At 52.1% G+C, this 19,337-nt stretch overlaps 1 protein-coding gene across 1 annotated transcript in view; it reads left to right on the plus strand.

Moving 5' to 3' along the window:
• The window catches only part of LOC119196058 (pleckstrin homology domain-containing family A member 7-like), a 61,055-nt gene extending 42,517 nt beyond the window's left edge, over nt 1–18,538 (plus strand). The window contains exons 7-29 of the mRNA XM_062563002.1: nt 8–65; nt 4,417–4,598; nt 6,100–6,546; nt 6,772–7,318; nt 8,005–8,088; nt 8,795–9,013; nt 9,848–9,901; nt 10,105–10,188; nt 10,898–10,963; nt 11,540–11,620; nt 11,992–12,141; nt 12,492–12,593; nt 12,780–12,891; nt 13,013–13,143; nt 13,266–13,460; nt 13,554–13,650; nt 13,903–13,994; nt 14,091–14,425; nt 16,190–16,193; nt 16,830–17,099; nt 17,178–17,311; nt 17,413–17,546; nt 17,933–18,538. Coding sequence (XP_062418986.1) covers nt 8–65; nt 4,417–4,598; nt 6,100–6,546; nt 6,772–7,318; nt 8,005–8,088; nt 8,795–9,013; nt 9,848–9,901; nt 10,105–10,188; nt 10,898–10,963; nt 11,540–11,620; nt 11,992–12,141; nt 12,492–12,593; nt 12,780–12,891; nt 13,013–13,143; nt 13,266–13,460; nt 13,554–13,650; nt 13,903–13,994; nt 14,091–14,425; nt 16,190–16,193; nt 16,830–17,099; nt 17,178–17,311; nt 17,413–17,546; nt 17,933–17,955 — 3,601 coding nt within the window. The 3' untranslated portion in view covers nt 17,956–18,538. The remainder of the gene's footprint in view (nt 1–7; nt 66–4,416; nt 4,599–6,099; nt 6,547–6,771; nt 7,319–8,004; nt 8,089–8,794; nt 9,014–9,847; nt 9,902–10,104; nt 10,189–10,897; nt 10,964–11,539; nt 11,621–11,991; nt 12,142–12,491; nt 12,594–12,779; nt 12,892–13,012; nt 13,144–13,265; nt 13,461–13,553; nt 13,651–13,902; nt 13,995–14,090; nt 14,426–16,189; nt 16,194–16,829; nt 17,100–17,177; nt 17,312–17,412; nt 17,547–17,932) is intronic.
• Nucleotides 18,539–19,337: the final 799 nt, after the last annotated feature.

A 19,337-nucleotide genomic window follows, 5' to 3' on the forward strand; every position in this document is an offset into this window, starting at 1 on the left:
TGCCCAGCTATGTGATTTCACCGGTGAGACCTGAAGACCACATCAGCCGCAAGTATGCCTTCAAGGTACGCCTCCCTTTGTCACTCCGACCTTTTGAATGACTTTCCCTCATGGGATTTATGTTCTTTTTAAAAAGAAAAAGTGGAAATTGTATCTCTGCTTTTGGACTAAAACAAAAACAGGGAAGGCAGCAAAGTGATCCAAACTCGAGAAGAAGCCAGAGAAGGAGAACTAACTTTGTGTTGTTGTAGCTGACAGCGATCAATGCAAAGAATGCCGGCGCTTTCCACTTCAAAGCCGACTTGAAGCCGCCGAACGTGAGTCCAAAGACTCGAGAGAGAATATTTAAAATACCGAGGCCCGTGTGCTAAAACAATGTAACTCTCCGTGCTATTTAAAGCGTCTAATGAGTTTCCACAAAGTAATTTGCATCGTTCGCGGCGGATACGTTCATCAGAAACAACGCACCGAGCTGCTGCGTCTTCACAGCAAAGGACGAGGTGTGGTGGAACTGTCCGTGTGAGAGCTGCACAGGAGGGAGGTCGCAGTGAGTGGAGACCAGCATGCACTGGGGCAGCAGAGAGGAAAACCTGGGACTGACACCTGTGGCTTTAGGAGCTTTGTGCGGTCACATGGTCTTTTATCAGTTTTAGTTTTAGTCTGGTTTCGCGTTGGAAGACGCTGACGCCCCCCGAAAGAAAACCTTCAAGCTTCCACGACCTTCTCCCCCTATTCACTGAATGCTCTCCCCTCTCTTGTTCCCATTGGTGGGCTGCCCGACCGGGACCTCTCCCCCCCCCCCTCCTCTCCCCCCCGGGAGCGAGTCCCGTCGCCCGGTGACAGCCCTCCCGTAAAATAGGTACTCTCCTTTCACTCCCCTGTCTCCTTGTCTGCCGTCGCTGTGGCTTTTGGGGGTCCAGCCCCCCCGCAGGAAATATACAGCGGCCTTGTATATTCACCCCCTCGCCCCCCCCCCCCCCACCGTGGCTTTTATGATGCATGTTTGGAGAAAAACGCCCTTTTGGCTGACGTGGTTGTGTCGTGTTTTTTCTGTCCGTGTTTTGATTTACTTCCCCCCCCCTCATCTCGCCGTCTCTCCCCTGCTCATCGTATCCTTGTCATCTCGATACGGGCCTTTGTATTCGGGCCTTATTGTTCAGCTCGGGGGGAAGAAAACTCGACCTCATGCTACTTTTCCAAAATGACTGTAGGAGGGGGGGTTTTTTCACTTCGGATACAAGCTTTGCAACCCCACAGTCACTAATATTTTTTCCAAAAGCACCTTGAAGTTGTTATAACAAGATTATTTAACAGAGTGGAAGCCATTGGCTCCGTTTAAAATATAAAGTACTTTAAAGTTGTGGGTTTAGGAGGACGCACCTTATCGGGAGCTTTGAGGAGGCTGAGGCTTATCTTTATGAGCACAATGACTCTGTAAATAGCCCCCGGCAGAGAGAGTGTGCGTTTTGGGGGGGGGGGGGGGGGGGGGGGTCGTGCCCCGGAACCGAGCCCCCCGCCATTGTTAAGGCCTTCATGGCTCAATAAGGGAGGGGCACCCTCCGGTCCGCAGAATAAGAACACCGAGAGAGGGAAGGAAGGCCAATAAAGGAAAGGAAGCGAGAGGCGGAGGGGGAGGGAAGAAGTGAGGGAAGAAGTGAGGGAAGAAGTGAGGGACGCCCTGGCAGCGCCCACCCGGTCCACAGGCCGAAGAAGAGGCCGAGCTGTGATGTCACTAGAACAGGAAATAAACCAGGCTGGTCATAACATATTGTAAAATGAACGTCTGGTGGGGGGGGGGCGGAGGTTGATCAATGCGCACCTCGTCCTCATCAGCTGACTTCTGATAATAACATTTTCTTTTTAAAGCCACATGAAATGATATTGGGCCTGTTCCACTTTGTGTAATCAGCAGCTCTGCTGTTGTGAATTACCTTTTGAACAGAAGTGCTTCTGAGGTAGATTATTATTAGTTATGGTTTTATTCAAACTCATCTATTTAAATGTTTAGTGTGTCATCCATCTTCTATTGATTGTTTCTGTGTTTAACCACTGGACTACATTTATTATTATTATTCCTGCGAGAAAATTGTCCAGTTGGTAAAAAATCAATTTGTGGATTAGGTGGAATTTATTTTAAGGTCCTAAATAATAACATTGCACCAACCTTAAAGCCCTCACCTCTTCCCGAGGGGCACGAGGTTATTAGGACTTGGACGGATGAAGTGAGCTGTGCAATCAGCTCCCTGGTCTCTAGATATGTGCCAGGAACAGCATGGAGTAGAAACTCAGTAAAGTAAAGCACAGTGAGTCAGGGATTCAAGGTTTAAAGGGATGCACATGACGAAAAAAGTCCCCCTTTCAACGCCTCTGACATGTATTTTAGTGTCTGAAGCACCTGTCAAAACCCCAAATTGCAAAGTACGACAACCCAATCAGCTTTCTGTGGGCTTCCGGGATCACAAATAATTGAAATGATTTAAAAGGTCGATCAGATTTGACGCGTTACAGAGTCAGTGCTCAAATGCAGAAGCCGAGAATACGGGTGTGTTTGATTAGCGCACAGCTGCAGCCGGGGGACGCGGTTCTGTTCCAGCAGCCAGTCAGCAGCTCCTTCAGGAGGCCTCCGGCCTGTCAAGCTGTCGGTGAGCCGATGCAGCAACGGGAGCATTCCTCCTTGTTTGTGCACATGTCTGGGAGTCATGTGGTGGGGGGTCTTCATCAGCGTTATCTACAAACTGCTTATGCGTGCACAAGCGCATTGGGCGGGTGACTCTTGTTTGTTCCCCCGATTCGTGCACACGGGAGGAATCGTGTCATTTCATCACAAATGGAGAAATCGCAGGGAAATGATTGCAGCCGCTGTGGATCCCTCCACAACACTTATTATCCCGCAGTCATTATGCAGCCCATGAATTAGGGGAGGGGGGAAGATTTAGCTTCTAATTACTTTTCATTTGCATGCATCTGCTGTTGAGTGGGCTCTCTCGTTTGTCTTCCAGCCCGGGAAAAAAAACAAGAATGGAAGGAAAGAAGGGAGGAAGGAGAAGAAGAAGGACACTTAAAAGACGTGTGACGTGCTCGCTGGAGTGCAACTCACTTTAAATGAGCCTCTAATAAACCCACATCTTCATCCAGGATACAAAAGCCTTTCAATTAGACAGCTGTTGGTTCTGTTCTGTTGCTTGATGGTGTGTTTTTGGCAAATTACAACGTCAGCGTTGAGCTATTTCTCGGCACCAGGTTGTGCAGCACCGAAGATGTTGATGTCTCGGTGCTGCTGGGCCTCTCGAGGTCGACTCGCATGAACTTACAGGCAGGAAGCGGTGCAGCGCTCGTTTGCTTTGGCCTGCGGAGGAGCTCTGCTGCAGTTGCTGCTCTCTCCGCCTACACAAGCAGAATAACCTTTTGAATAAAACTATGAGGCACTTTGTTGGAGGAAGGGGGGGGAAAGCAGGGACCAACAACATGCAGCAACAGGGGGGCAGGTGCTCGTTACCGAGTCTGCTGTGTTGCACCGCCACGTTTCTGCAGGAACCCAGAAAGACCAAACAGGGCAATAGAGAGAAAGACGCTCACATGGGCTGTAAAAGCAGAGCCGAAAAGACTGCAGAGACTGATGGTACCTCTCCGTGCGTCGGGATGAGAAACCCGGGTAGTGCGATTTAACTTGATGCATCGACAACAGAAGGCCCTCTTCAGGTGCGCAGTGATGCTTTTTAGTATCCATATAATCCCCCCCCCCCCCCGGTGATGAGACGGTGCAGACGTGTTCCGCCCCGGTCGCTGCGCGCCAATAACAGCGGTGACTAACGACCTTCTCCTGCCGCGCACACAAAGAAACGTCAGTCTGAGGTTCAGTGCTCAGCACTCACATCCCACACAACAACCGCCGTGTCACGGCGTCTAATGAGGCTCGCGCTTCGCACTGATGGCTTTTCCGTGACAGATCAACAGTGTTGCGTTTTTGGGCTGCGAAATGGCAAGCATAAGGAAAAAGCTATTATAATCCAGCTGTATATGTCATATTATGAACTTTCTATGTGTCTTAGTAGTTTTCTAAGGTGTAATAATGGAAAAAGAAACAGGTTAGTCAGGTGACCTTTGGGCTTCCTTTCCTCTGCCACAGTTCCTCTCCTCCTAACAGGATGGTTCCTCCCATCGATCGACAGTTGTTGCTTTGTTGGTCGTTGCTGGCTGGTTTCTGTGTCTGTGGTCCCCCCCCCCCCCTCATTGCCTCTCGCTCCCCGTATTGGTCGATGCGTATGTGGCCCTTGATGTTGTTTTCCTTTTGTTGGACAGCATGGCATCTCCCTGTCTCTTTGAACCAAAGCCGAACCAGCTGATCCCTGTGACCTGCCCGACCTTTGACCCGGCCTCTTCTCTCTCTCTCTCTCTCTCCTCTCTCCCTCCCTGCAGGCCAGCCACACTGGCATGCGCTCGTTCATTTACAAGCAGAGCTCTGTGATTGGCTCGCAGGCGGAGCACACCGGGATGCGGACGTACTACTTCAGCGCCGACACCCAGGAGGACATGAGCACGTGGCTGAGGGCCATGAACCAGGCCACACTGATGCAGAACAACAGCAGCACACCCGTCAGGTAGCACACACACACATACACGCACACACACGCACACACACACACACACACACACACACATGCTAAAAAGGTCCTATAGTACATCTGGTCACTTATTAGGTTCCAGATCTTTACATTTTCTGTTTCCACCCTCAATACTTATGCCCAGCTCACACCATGAGCGCCCCCTGGTGTCTGTTGCCATATCGCTGTCAATCAAGCAGGAGGCTCTTGACTAGCACTTCTGATTTTAGCGTTTAAAGGAACGGTGTGTACTGTTCCTGTTTCTACTAATAGTCTAATAGTGATGAGGTGAGGACGCAGCTCGACAAATTATGTTAATTTTGTTGCACTTCTCGGGACAATGTGTTCATTTGTTTTCTGGCCAGCTTGATTCATTAATTCATTAATGCATCTGCAATTAGACAGAGTTTCACTCATAATCCCAAATAGTTGTAAATGGTTCACACTGAATTGTTTATCGTTCCTCGTAGCCTTAGCGAGACATTATTTGTAAATTAAAGAAATTAAATTGCAATAACCACAGTCGTCAAATCCCACAAACACATATACCAAAAGGGCTGCTGGTATATTCTGTCACTACATGTTATTCCTGGAAGAACCTCCCCGCCCCGCTTTAACAGATCTGAGTTAGTCCTGAGCTGTAGCATATTAAAGTAGTGTATTTTATTTTATTTCCTGAGATGTTTGTTTGCTTCCAGAGACGACATCAGGATGTTATGAAATGCCCCCCCCCCCTCCCCCCCCCCTGTATTATTCATATGTTGACGTCGGGAGCCGCGCTGATCAAATGCGTCCCGCCGCTCTCTGGCAGCCTCAGACACCCGCAGCGGGTATCGCTCCGCTCTCCTCTTTTCTTTTTGGAGGGGAAATCCCACAAGACCACAGGAGTTGTTTATGACTGAAGGGGGGGGGGGGCAGGGGGGTGATGGGAAATGAGACTGAAGACAGCTTCCACTTGGGACCTTTTTAAAAACCACGTTTCCACCTCCCGTTTCTGCATTCTTAATGCAGGGATGCAATGCACTGCTTTAAAAGACGACGCCTTCTGTGCCACATTCAACAGTCTGAAAGGAACTTTGCAGTCGCCCCAGTGATCATTTCTGTGAAATATCTCCACATATCGAGCCTGTTTAATCCCTGTCTTTGGTTCATTGCATTTCAGTCAGCGGATTCCTCTCACTTCCTGTCAAAAGGGGATTTCCTTAATGAGTTTGGAAGCCAGCTGTGGGTATGAGCCCTTTTAAAGGGGTCTGTGCCGTGTATTCAGCCCTGTGAGGACGGGGATGAGTGAATGAGACAGACTGAGATGAGAACTGAAACGTAGGAACCAGAAGTCCATCAAATGTCGTATCGGTTCATCCAAATATTTATCAGACGTGACTTATCGCAATCCCTCCCACGCCAGATGTTTCCTCCACCTTTTGAATGAAACTCTCACAACTTAAAGAGAAACGTGTGTTTAAAAGAGGTGTAAAAGTCCGATGTCATCTGTCAACAGACCGTCGGACAAGTTCGAGACCTTTGACCTCTTCCAGCAGCAGGCCGTCCCGCAGATGAACCACGCCAACCACCACAAGGCCCCGGGGCCCGAGGCCACGCGGCGCGGGGTCCGCGAGGTCCTCCTGGAGCCCGGCCACCGCGCCCCGGAGATGGACACGCACGCGTCCCTCCCCTCGGAGCGCGCGGCCCCCGCCCCCCCGCAGTCGGCCTCGGCGCCCGTGTCCCGGGCCGCCTCCGCGCTGCCCTCCGGCGTCTGCGCCAGGAACGGCCTGGTGTCCACGCCCAGCCCCATCCTGGAGCCCAACGGCATCGCGGCGGGGACGTACCAGAGGGCGGCGGCGGCGGCGACGCCCCCCTCCTGCGACACTCCCAAGCAGGGGCACCGGAGGAACACCCTGGAGCAGGTGGAGCAGTGGGTCAAAGTGCAGAAGGCGGAGCACAAAGGGTACGGACTCATGTTTAAGTGTGTCATGGCGGCAGGAGTGTGTGAGTAGAGAGGAACTTTGACCTTCTAAGAGCGAATCTGTGGTGAGCAGGTCTGCAGAGAAGATAAACCATGTGACCTTAAAGCCAATTTCTTCCTTAATAAACTTTTTTTTAATCACATTAAGTTCAGGGTGAATCACCAAATATTGTGTTTATTGGTTTATTAAAACCTGCTTCTCAACAGCCCCCCATCCAGAGAGAACACCCTCCCTCGCCGCACGCCGCCGACCCAGCACAAGTTCACCTCCGTCGACGCATTTCAGACCCTTCCGAAGACCCCCCGGCAGAGCCCCGCCCCCGGCCGGCTGGGCGAGTACAAGTACGCCCAGGACCGCCTCAGCCACTTCCGGCTGGCCCCCGACCCGGGGACCAACACCGTGTGGCAGCTGTACGAGTGGCAGCAGCGCCACCAGTACCGCCGCGGCAGCCCCACGGCGCCGCTCTACACGCCGGCCCCGGACTACCCGTTCGGCCCCCGGCCCCCCTCCGCCGCGCCTCCCCTCTCCTCCTCCTCCTCCTCGGCGGCGCCGCCCCGCTGCGTGTCGGTGCCGCCCTCGTCGGCGGACCTCCCTCCGCCGGGGCCCCCGCCCGGCAGCAGCAGGACCCTGTCGCCCACGCGCAGGCCGCACACGCCGGCCGGGCGGGTGACGGTCAAGCCGGCGGGCGGCAGGTCGGCGCTGGACGTCCCCTTCGCTCTGTCCCCCCGCCGGGCCAAGTCTCAGCTGCTCAAGGTACAATAAAGGCATGAGATCAAGCATCTTAGGCAACGAGCCACACACTCTCGTCCAATGAATCGGCAGCACGACCCAAATCCCCCCCCCCCCCCCCCCCAGGATATGAAGCAGAAGAAATAGACCAAATTCCAGAAAATAGCAGCAGCGCTGCAGAGCAATGTTGTGTGAAGGAGAGACACCGTAATGCTAGCAGGACATTTACCAATAAGACACGCAGGAGTCCTGCTACGTGCATCGTGCATGGTGTCCCCCCCCCCCCCCACCCCCCCGGCCTGCCGCTTGTTTGTCCTCCTCCACATCGCAGCATTTATTTATTTATTTCCCTGTCAAGTGCAAAGTGTCAGACTCCCCCGGTCCAGAACGGATGGTGGACCTCTGCTCCACTGAACAGCGTCCGTAGTCTCAGCAGCAGACGACTGCCGAGGAAACTATAGCAACTCTGTTAGATTTTTGCATATCACATGTATGAAATGTAGAACAGGAATATGCAAATTTCCGCCCACTCTTCAACAACCACAAGCGAATCAATTCTGAGATAATAAAGAAAACACGAAACATTCTTTCAGCATTATTTTGTCACATAGTCCGTTATTAGGTCATTTATTTAACTCCCCTGTGTGTGTGTGTGTGTGTTGTATTGTTGCACTGTATGTGTGTAAAACCCCTTGTCTATGTGTTGTCAGGCTGCTACTATCGACAGACGGTCGTTGCCTCCATCCGGCTACATCACACACACAGTCAGCGCCCCCAGCCTCCACGGCAAAACGGTACGTCCGTCAGGCGCCGCGCGGCGTCACATTCTAAACACCAGGCTGCCATTTAAACTGTCACTGTTTGGGAAAAACCCTGAGGCTGGAAGAGCAGCCTGTGTGGGAGGGGTTAAGGTCCTTCTTTGTCACGCTTTGCCCAGAGGAAACCGCTCCCCCCCCCCCCCCCCCCCCCCCCGATCTCGATCGTCTTTTCGTCGGCCCGCCAGCTGTCGCTGAGCATTGTGGGAGAGACGCGCGGTCTGCGTCTCATAGTCAGAATCAGGTTCTGCAAAAACAGGGAATTTACACATTGCTCTCAAATATACAAATACAACACAAAAACTAAGCATAAACATTTACTGTATTATATGTACAACATAAATATGAAGGTGCTAGTAGTCCAACATAAATATGTAGTGCAGGTGGAGGAGGTAACTTGTTGATCAGAGTGACGGCCTGTGGAAAGGTGGTGGTTTGGGCTCTGTGGCGCCCACCAGAGGGGAGGAGCTGGAGCAGCTTGTGTCCCGGGGTGTGAAGCCCGATTCTGTAGGTGTACAAGTCCCGGATGGTGTGTTGTCGCGAGTTCTGCCATTTCGGTCTCGGCGCCGTTATTCCTCCCGCTTAAAGTGGCCGCCGCCGCCGCTCTTAAACGCCAGAAGCCTTCCGCCGAAGTCCTGGGTGCTCGGTTCTGACGCCAGATGTGTTGTCCTGTGGTGCCCGACAGCCCGAGGAGCTCACGCTGCTCCTCATCCAGCTGCGTCGCCACCAGGCCAAGATGGCCTCCGCCCGCCACCACACGCTCGCCCATCTGCAGCGGCTCGGCGGCCCCAGCGCCGCCCACCACCACCACTTCCTCGCCAACAGCCCCCTCCTCAGCGCCGCCCCCTCGCCGGTGTCCCACCTCGGACGTGTGAGCCTCTCAGCCCCCTCGTGCAACACCCAGGTGGGCCCCCCCCCCCTCTCATGTGACCAGGGGCTGGTAGAGGTCGCCACTAAAAACGTATTGCAGGGCCGAATAAAATCTCAAAGACATGAACCCTAATCATCTTACATAAGTTCTTAATTAAATAGGAGAATACTTGTTCCTTTGATATAATAAGTATTTACTGGCTAATACATTATATATTCATAATATTGTTGTTGTTGGTATTTAAATCCAGGTTAGTTTTTTGCCATACGGCTCATTTGTAAACATGATTGACAACGTGAAGTCGCATTTATTTGTAGCCTCGTATCTCGGAGCCAGAAGGTTAGGATCAAACCAACTGTGCAGGATCAAAGGATAAATAAAGACACCAATCGATAAAACAACAACATCGATATCCGAGTGTCGCTGTAGCCGTGGCGACCTCTACCCAGAAGCCCCGGCGCTGTAGCAGTGTGACCCCCTTGCTTGCGTCATAGAGCCATCTTTCCATGTGCCGCTGCGAGCCGCCTCCATCCCGTCTGTCTGCGAGCATGTCGCGCCGCCGGCTCCTCGACTCGCGCTCTCCGCTCTCCGCTCTCCGCCCTCCGGCTGGACGCGGCGGCCCGTTTTGGGTCCTCTGACTCGTGACTCTTGTGGTCATTTGTTGCTGTTGCTGTTGTTGTTGTCGTTGAGTGGCCTGAGCTGAAGCCTGAGTAGCGGCTGCTTCCACGTGGCTCTTGTCGGTGTCTCTGTGTGTCGCAGCAGGAGAACATTCATTAAAGCGCTGTGGTGGGATGCATGTTGGCACAGGCACACCCTCAGAGGTCCAACCCTTTGCTTCATGTTTCACGGCGGTTTGTCTCCCTCTAGAGCGACGACACCTACAAGCAGCTGAAGAAGGACCTGGAGTATCTGGACCTGAAGGTGAGAGAACCACAGCTCCTCCGTCATCCCCGTTAGACGTGAGATGGGGTTTTTGGTTGCCGTGCCTTTTTTTTTTTTCCTTTAACGTCTCGAGCTCAAACTAACGCTTGTCAACCTTCCGGGCCGCGAGTCGAGGTGCGAGAGACAAACGTTCCTCCACCGGCTCTCATTGACCTCTGTGTCTCTGTGATTCTGACTCCCAGATCAGAGCTCTAGAGCCCCTGATCCTCGCAGTTCACAGTTTACTACTGCACTGCACTGCTGGGCCTCTCAGGCCTCTGATGAACGTAAGCTGTGTGTGTGTGTGTGTGTGTGCGACAGCCACGCTGCGTGTAGTGACTGCGCGTGTGTGTGTGTGTGTGTGTGCATGTCTGTCTAAGTGTCTTTGAGTAGGGACGCATCCGTCTCGTCTTGTGTGTGAGCGCGTGGGTGTTTTTAGATAAAGACCATCCCATTGCTTCCGGCTCCGCCTCCACGGCTTGAATGGCATCAGACGCCCCCCCCCCCCGCGTGAGGATGATGTTGGTGATGAAGAGTGGGCATGGGATGGCTCGGCAGTGCATGTGTTGTGGCTGTGGCCCCCCCCGGTGGTTGAAAAGCCAGCTGCTTCTACCATCGTCTCTGAAACGCTGCACCTCCTTGACCAGAACACAGGGGCCGTCGGGGCAGGGGGGGGCGACGTGGTCCCCGACCGACCGGCTTCAGGGCGCAAGAAAGGGCGGCAATCAGGGGAACACTTCCCATTAGTGCAACATGTGTCCCTAAAACGAATAGCGTAGCGCAGAGGGGTTTTCTAGTCAACCTGTGCAGGGCTTCAAAGTCTCCATAGTCCTCGTGTTGTTCATGTGCAGAAGGACCTCCCTCATGCTGTCGTCTTCCTCGAGGCGGCCTGGTGGTACTTTAGTGCGTAGCTGCTCTCCCTGTTCCCCCCCCCCCCCCCCCCCTCCCCCCCTCAGACGCTCCGTGACGTGCAAATGCTTGTTTCTGCGCTTGCAGGTCGCTGGGAGTCACACGCCGAAGGAGTCGGGCAAAGCCGTCAAGGTGGCCGAGAGTGACGTGGACGTAAGTTCAGTCACATGAGGGACATTGTTTTGCAACTGTAACCAACGGTTCTCTTTTGCTGTTAAAGTTATAGCACTTTGATGCGAACTTGCCATCATTAAGATAACACCTCAAATGGGTTTGTTCAAATGTGAGATTAAAGTGAGGCTTGGTTTGTACACAGGGTGCAGAAGTGGGAAATCAGTGTCATTTCCAGGCCTGCATCGGGGAAAAAAGAGGTTTTAAGGAAAAATAATGTGTTGTTCACGGGGTTGAAGGGTAAATGAGGCAGAAACAGAAACATGGATGCTGTGAAAAAAGTGTGGGGGGACACGATGAAGTATTCCTCTGGTCCTCAGGGGGGCACTGGAATGGGAGTGTGTGTACAGGTGGCCCCCCGGTGGAGGTGTTTTGTCAGCATACGCTCCACACGCAGCTGTTTGAACAATTGACGAGAGCCATGAATATTTGATCAGATCCACCAACAATCAGCGTGGAGACAACAGCATTCGTCACTTATTCGCTCACCGGAGACACGAACACAGTCCACCAGAGGAGTGAGTCTGCATATCCCCCCCCCCTCTCTCTCTCTCACAGGTGAAGTTAAGTCGGTTGTGCGAGCAGGACGGGATCCTCCAGGACCTGGAGGCCAGGATCAGCTCCCTGAAGGAGGACAAGGTAACAACACGCCCCGTTGGTCCTGTGCTGTCTCCATCGGTCACGCCGTCAAGTCGGCAAGCAGAGCGTGTTTTTTGGGAAATGAGAGGGAAGGTCCCACGAGGGACCACGTTCAGGGACAGGGTCGAGATGTTATGGAGGACAATGTGCAGGAACACATGAAACAAACACACACCCAACCGAAGGCATTTATACTACAAAGATTGTAATGAAAATCAGCTCAGAAGCAAGAAATCAAACTGTAGAAACACACTGCCCTCTGGAGGCATCTCACATAGCGTCATCTGCTTAATAACGTTCAGAGCGGGTCACGGGGAGGCAGGTCGTGTCGCTGCTTTGGTTGACCTCGTCCTGAACGACTCCTCCCTCAGGACAAGCTGGAGGGTGTGCTGGACGTGTCCCACCACCAGATGGAGCAGTACCAGGAGCAGCCGGCCCACGCACACAAGATCGCGTACCAGCAGAGGCTGCTGCAGGAAGACCTGGTGTCCATCCGGGCCCAAATATCACGCCTGTCCACGGTACGCACCCAAGGGTGTCCATTGGTGTCTTTTTCTTAACTCCTGCACTATACACTCTACATTCAGGGGGGGTGGGGGGGCAGGGATTGAAATTGATCATAATATGTGTACAAATTCTCTGAAAGTAACAGAAATCCAGTGTAAACTGTGAATGAATGAAGACTGATGAAATACGAGCATTTCCTGTGTGTGTGTCCTTGGTGTGCATGTGCTGCAGTATGTGTGTATCTGTGTATATTACGTTTGTGTATCAATATCGATTTGTCCATGAGGAGGCGTGTGTACTGACACTGTTTGTGTGACCTGGGACTGTGTGTGTTTGTGTGTGTGTGTGTGTGTGTGTGTTGCAGGAGATGGCACAGGCCTGGGAGGAGTTTGGCAGGTTGGAGAGATCAGTGGAGCAGCTGAGGACGGCGCTGCAGGCCCACATGAACCACAGCGCCACCCCTCAGGTGAGACCTGGTACTGCAGCTCGCTGCAGGTTCACCTGCAAACGCCTTTTCAGTTTAGAGATTTAGTTTTTTATTCTGTGTCTGTGGCTTCAGAACAGTCAAAACCAATCAAATAACTTTGTGTTCCCCATGCATGCTCTGATGGATTATTAAAAAGTGTGTGTGTGTGTGTGTGTGTGCGCGCAGCAAGAGAAAGCGGAGATGAAGCGAGAGCTGTGGAGGATCGAGGACGTGATGGGCGGACTCAGTGCCAGCAAAGCCAACTACAAGATCACCATTGACTCGGTCCAGAACCCAGGTGCGTAACCACGGCAACGCGGCAAAGTTCTTATCGGCCACTGTTTTCTGGGTAAATAGAATTGACAGCTTGAACACAGTTGACGTCAAAATGAAGGCGTGTGTTCTCGCCCTCTCGCCAGAGAGGAAACTAGTGCCTTCGGCGTCCGACCCGGCCGCGCCTCCCCCGAGCACCGAGGTCCAGCCGCCGCCTCGTAGCTCCGCCCCCAGGATCCTCGCCCACACTTTGCCTCACAGCACGGTGCCAAAGTGGGTGAGTTGTGCGCCTTTCGCACGGCGGGGGCTTATTGCCCGGGTCGGGTGTGACGGCGTTTAAGGGTTGTTGGCTTTTTTTTGTCTAAAATGCCGACTCCCTCCCCCGCACTCGATGTCCAGGCGGAGGACGCCGCGCCCCCGAGGCCGCCGCTGCCTCGCCTGTGCGACTACGAGGAGACGCCGCCGGAGGTGCCGCCGCTGCCCCGGGAGGCCTCGGTCATCCGCCACACGTCGGTGAGAGGCCTGAAGCGCCAGTCGGACGAGAGGAAGCGGGACAGGGAGAGCGGGCAGTACGTCGCCAACGGAGACGCCAAGGTGCGTGTGGATGCAGGACGGCGGGATTTTAAGCCTGGACGTTACGTTCTACCAAGAGTTGTTCTTCTCCTCTTTTTTTTTTTCTGGTTCCAGGTGGACTTGCGGTCTTACCTGAGTGAACCGGAGCTGCCGGGTCTGAGCCAACGGAACGCTGCGTCTGACGTGGAGTTCCAGTATTTCCAGAGCAAAGGTATCGGAAGTGTGTCAAATTCATTTAACATTCAACAGACAATCCCGTTTTTCATTGGTCTATTTTCATGGCTTGTGGTTATTTGACATTTTTATACTTTGCGGGAATAAACTCGGTTGGACAGTATGAGAGTGTGCAGTTGGCACCTTTTAGTTTGTTCCATTTAGTATTTGTGCGTTGGGTCGCTGTGTGTCCTCATTGTGCGCCCTTTCGTCCCGCTCTGCTGAACCCTGACCCGTTGTTCTGCACCAGGTCCGTCCGGAGGCGCCGTCCCACCCAACCAGTCCGACTCCATCGCCTCCTACGTCACCCTGAGGAGGGGCCCGGGCAGCGCCGCGGCCAGGGTGAGTCCAGGCTGCAGATCCCTGGTGATCGGCCGGCAAAACGCGACACTAACCCCTCCCCCCGTCCCCCCCCCCCCCCCCCCGTCCCCCCCCCAGGAGCGACCCAGGAGTGCCTTTGAGCGCCTGTCGTCTCCCACGGAAGCTCCGCAGCCCCCCGGCGGCCAGCCGCGGGGGCGGATGACCGCGGAGGAGCAGCTGGAGCGGATGAAGCGCCACCAGAGGGCGCTGGTGCGGGAGCGCAAGCGGAACCTCAGCCAGGGCGAGCGCCCCGGCGGGGGCCCCTCCGCCCCCGCCGTGGGCCCCCGGCGCTCCTCCTCCTCCTCGTCCTCCAGACTCCCCTCCGGCAGCGCGGACGCCTCCGTACGTTACAGCAGCAGACACAGGGAGCACCAGCACTGCTGCTACGCCGCGCTCCAGCCCCCGGCCACATAGTAACCCCAGCAGGAACGCCCCCGCCCCCCCCACCCGACCCCCCAGTAACCAGTGGTTCTTTGCGTTAGCACTAACATGCTAAAGGGCGGGGCTGAGCTAGCTTGGTTTACGCTTTAAGGACGATGGGAGGCCAGTTGGGCACGGGGGGAGGGGGGGGCACTCCGACGGCCCCTCCCTGTTTGATCTGGTTAGCTCCGCCCCCTGGTGGCCCCTCACTGACACACTCCTGAATGTAGACCCACCGAGAAAAGGAGGAGACGGAAAGGCCTCCATCACCAGAAAGTAGAGAAGAGCCCGGTTATGTACATGTACATAACCTGTGTACTTGTACACCTTTTATTTATTTACTGAGGGATATTTTCCGTATGCAGTTGTACAGTTATATTTTGTAGAGATTTGGAATATAGAGCATATAAAGGAGCGGGGGGGGGGGGGAAGTGTTGTAAAAATGAGTATTCAGGTTGATGGAATATGAAGAAAAGAGGCCAGTGGCACAAATCATGATCTCACCTCCTTGCTTTCTTTCCTTCAAATGAAATCCAAGTGCCTTGTTTCTGCTGACCATCTTTTTGCCTTTGTCCCAGATTTTCCTCCTTAAATCAACACTTTATTAATCGAGGGTGGAGTCATGATGCAAGAGCTTAAAAGATGATTTTCTGCTGCTAGTTTTAACCCCTAAAGGAACACTTTGACATTAAGACTAAATCTAAATCCCGTTGGTTTCATTATGGAATGCTAACAATGCTAACAATGCTAACTATGCCCGGGTGAAAAAGGTAACTTTGAAAATAACTCAAAATGTCAAAGTCTTCCGTTTAGAGAACAGAATGTTTTTATGATTACAGACAAAAATCCGTTCCCTTAAACGCTGACGTTTAAACGTCACAGTGAGCAATACATCGTCCCCTCGTTTCAGTGCACACACCACGCACCACTACTCCACCAGCATTAAACACGTTTACACCATTTAATATTTGAATTAGCATTAACACAGCCTTTTCCTGTGCACATTGAAATGTCATTTTCTATTGTTTGACGGTGGTTGACAATGACTTTGCCACAATTAGAGATGGGAGTATAATCTGTACTTTTTTACGTGGCCTATGCTGTGCTGTTTTATGCATCATAAGTATACTGACGGGTGCCACAGGGCTGAAATGCAATAATAAAAAGAGAAGAATAGTAAGGAACAAGGAGCGGACAACTAGTGTCATCTTTTCTATTCTCAATAACAAAGGAAAAAATAAACCCGTTCCCCGGATACTCGAGTGAGGCGATGTCATTTAACTGTCATTGAAAATCATTATTTTAGATACAAAGCATTGACATCATTTGGTCGATGGACTGCTGTTATAAAGTTGGATGGTTTCCATATTTGGAACACGGAGCGGCGTAGAGACAAGCTGTCAATCACGTTACGCCCGCCCTAAAGTATTCGCCCCTTTGTGGTCGATTTGAGCATAATTTACCAAATGAACATCATGCTTTAGACTTTAGACCCTAAACTCATCTTCAGCTGCTAAAGAAGAGCGAAGGAAACGCTGAATTCTTTAATGGAAAAGAAGCCTCTTAGCTTTGTATGATTTTTAGAATAAAGACACAGGATAAAACTCCCGGGAAAAGAATCAAATCCAAATTCAGCCGAGTCGTTGCTTTCAAACCAGCGGCCTGTTTTCGGGTTGATTGTCCTTTTGCTCGCTGGTCCGCTCCTTGTTTCGCTTTTAACCCGGAAAGCTGTTCCGTTGCTTTTTATCATTCCACAGCCGCGTACAATATATCAGAACAAAGACATTAATAGTGACAGGATGGAGAGTAGAAGTATAATAGAGAAACTAGAGAAGTGAACCGCTAATCGCCATCTAACTGTGTCACTGAGAAGCAACGCACAACTCTGCCCTCTTCTTTTCTATCATGTAGAGACTCGACAATAAAGAGCTGCTTGCTTCTCAACCTCCTCTTGGCTGTGTTCTTCCTAATCTGTCCCGGGGTGGGGAGGGGGGGGGGGGGGGGGGGTTGATGAATCTGGTTTCTCTTTCTCTCTTTGCCTCTTTGTGTGCTCAGAGCACGCTGAACACGCCGTCTGATCCGACCCCCGCTGCAGGCTGCTGGAGGAGGAGCGATGCATGCATGACTTATGACGCTCCTCGGATGCTTACTCACAAGTACCCCCTTACCCCCCCCTCCCCCCACACGCGCACGCACACACACACACGCCCTATCTGAGAATAAGAGTGGCGACAGAAACGTGTACAGTTACAGCTTCCAGATGAATGAACCCGGTCTCCTCTGCTCTTCCTGCTGCGGCCTTTTCTTTCACTTTATTCAACTCTTATAAACATGTCGTTGATCGATGAGCATCAGTGAATGTAAACAAAATGCAAACTGCTGATAATCAACTGATAGTTGACCCTCCACCCCCTCCTCACTGACCTTCACGAAGCACAGCAGCAGCGCCGCCTGTCGCCCGCGTGCGTGACCCTCGACTCCTGCTGTTTCCAGGTGTTTGATTGGCAGGGGGAGCGGCTCGCTGCCGAGGGCCAGAGCGACGAAGGGTGGGGTCGGGCGAAGGAGAGGGGGCGCGTCCCGTCGGACGGGTGGGTGGTGGCGACGGCCACCCGCGTGCACGAGGTGGACGTGGAGCCTCTGGACTACGACCTGGACATCAGCCGCCAGGTAAGCGCCCCCTTTTGGTCACCTGGGGGAGAAGGTTCCCACACGCGGGTCCCAATGATGTCACTGTCCACCCAACAGCTGTCCAAACCGCAGAAGGTCCCCATCCCGGAGCGCTACGTGGAGTCGGACCCCGAAGAGCCCCCCGGCCCGGAGGAGCTGGAGGAGCGCTCGCGCCGGGCCCAACGCATGAAGAACCTCGTGGCCAAATCCAGGCACGCCCCACCCCCCCCCCCCCCCCCTCGGGCCGCGACCCATTGGTTTGTTCGGGCTCGAAAGGCGCGACTGACGCTTGTTTTGTTGTGGCGTTCCACAGCTTCGGCAGCGCGCGGGCGGCCCCCCCGCTGGACTTCGGCGAGCTGGACTCGGCTCTGCAGCAGCAGGAGAGGATCATGACGGCGTCCCACGCTCTGGCCTCCGAGGCCTCGCGCAAGAGCAAGCTGGTCGCCGGTCAGTTAACCGCCGCCGCGCGTCACGTGACCCCTTCAGGCGCAGGGGGTTCGACCCTCCTGACCTTTGCCTGGAGGCAGCGTAGGGCGGGTACCATCGTTTTATTATATAGGGGCTCACGTGTCCCTCAGAGATGCTTCGGTGAAACGCCGTGGCCTTCGATGTGCTCTGAAGTGCTGGTTGGATAAAAGTTGAGGGATTTTAAACGTGTGTTTAATCCGGTCCGAGGACCTGCTAACGTGTGTGTGTGTGTGTGTGTGTGTGTGTGTGTGTGTGTGTGTGTGTGTGTGTGTGTGTGTGTGTGTGTGTGTGTGTGTGTGTGTGTGTGTGTGTGTGTGTGTGTGTGTGTGTGTGTGTGTGTGTGTGTGTGTTTTTTGCGTCCTCAGCCAAAGCCGCAGCGGAGCAGTGACCAGCGGAGACGACCACGACGCTCAGCGCCTCCCACCTTCACCGACCGCCTCAACCAAAATCTATTTATGAGTGAGCACAGGACACCGCTCTCTACTTTCAATTCCTTGTTTGGGAACTAATTCTCGCGAATGCACAATTTAGCAATAATAATTTAAAACACCAGTTATTTAATCCGCGTTTTGCTGTTTTTATGAGAGAACGAGAGCGAAGGGAAAGGCAACTGCAACCGGTTATTTATCACATTGTTCAACTGCTAAATAACCACGATCATGCTGTCAATCAACGTTACATGCATTAGAATATATGACGTGAATTAAAACAAACTAATTTTTCTGTTTCCCTGAAAGTCGATTATTTTTAAAAATATAATACATGTTTGTCTGTCACACTCATTTGTCATCAGCTAAACGGATTAAAGCACAAGTGTAATGCTACTGGTTGGTTGTTGGTTTGAATCAGCTGGATGGAAATAGCTCGCTAAGTGATTCCAGTTTTCAGCGTAGTAGAAAATAAAAGACAAAAGCACAAATATATGTATTTTTTAAGCAAAATGTTTTCCACTAAATATACAATTGAGCCCACGAGCCTGGTCTGTCGTCTCCTCCTTGTTTCTGTGAACCGATTGAAGGGGTCGAGCTAACGGGACAACGGCTAAATTAGTTAAATGAATCCGTAATTTTTGCACGCGTTGGTCTGTACGAAGAGGGGGGCCTCTCTGATTGGACCAGAGGACGTCTGTGAACCGGAAGCTGAACCTTCGTACACAGCAAGATGAAGATGAAGAGCAGCTTAAGAGTCTCTACAGAGGACTGCAGTCAGCCTCTCTGGCTCCATCAAAACACAAGACATCAAAAGTGTGATTCAAAAATGAAAGAAATATTACCAAGAAAGATTCTTACATTTTCTCAATATTTTTGTATTTTGAACTTGTATTTGACATTTTTTTTACTATTTACATTTGATCAAATATATTTTACCTTTTTTTCAAAAGTATTTTTGACATAATATAAACTTTTTTTTTCAAATATATTGACATTACTTGGGTCAAATCTTTTTGACTTAATATTTCTATACATTTTTTTACTTAATAACTTGATTTGTTCTTCCATAACATTTCATGAAGATGAGCAGGTTGCTTTCAGTGCGGAGGGGAGCGTGAGACCTTCAGGTAAATTGACCACGTGACCTAAATTCAACGTGTCAAAACAAAACCTTTAATAGCGGCGGGAGCTACATTTCAAAGTGTCATAGCAACGGGTCCCAATACTTACATCGATGTTTTTCTTTTTGTCCCATCGTTGTAAAAGACTTCACATCCTCCCCGGAGATGGGACCCAGAGGGCTTCAACGCATTCGCACAGGGAATATCTAGATTTATTT

The sequence above is a fragment of the Pungitius pungitius genome, chromosome 6, assembly GCF_949316345.1.
Source record: "Pungitius pungitius chromosome 6, fPunPun2.1, whole genome shotgun sequence".
NCBI classification, from domain to species: Eukaryota; Metazoa; Chordata; class Actinopteri; order Perciformes; family Gasterosteidae; genus Pungitius; species Pungitius pungitius.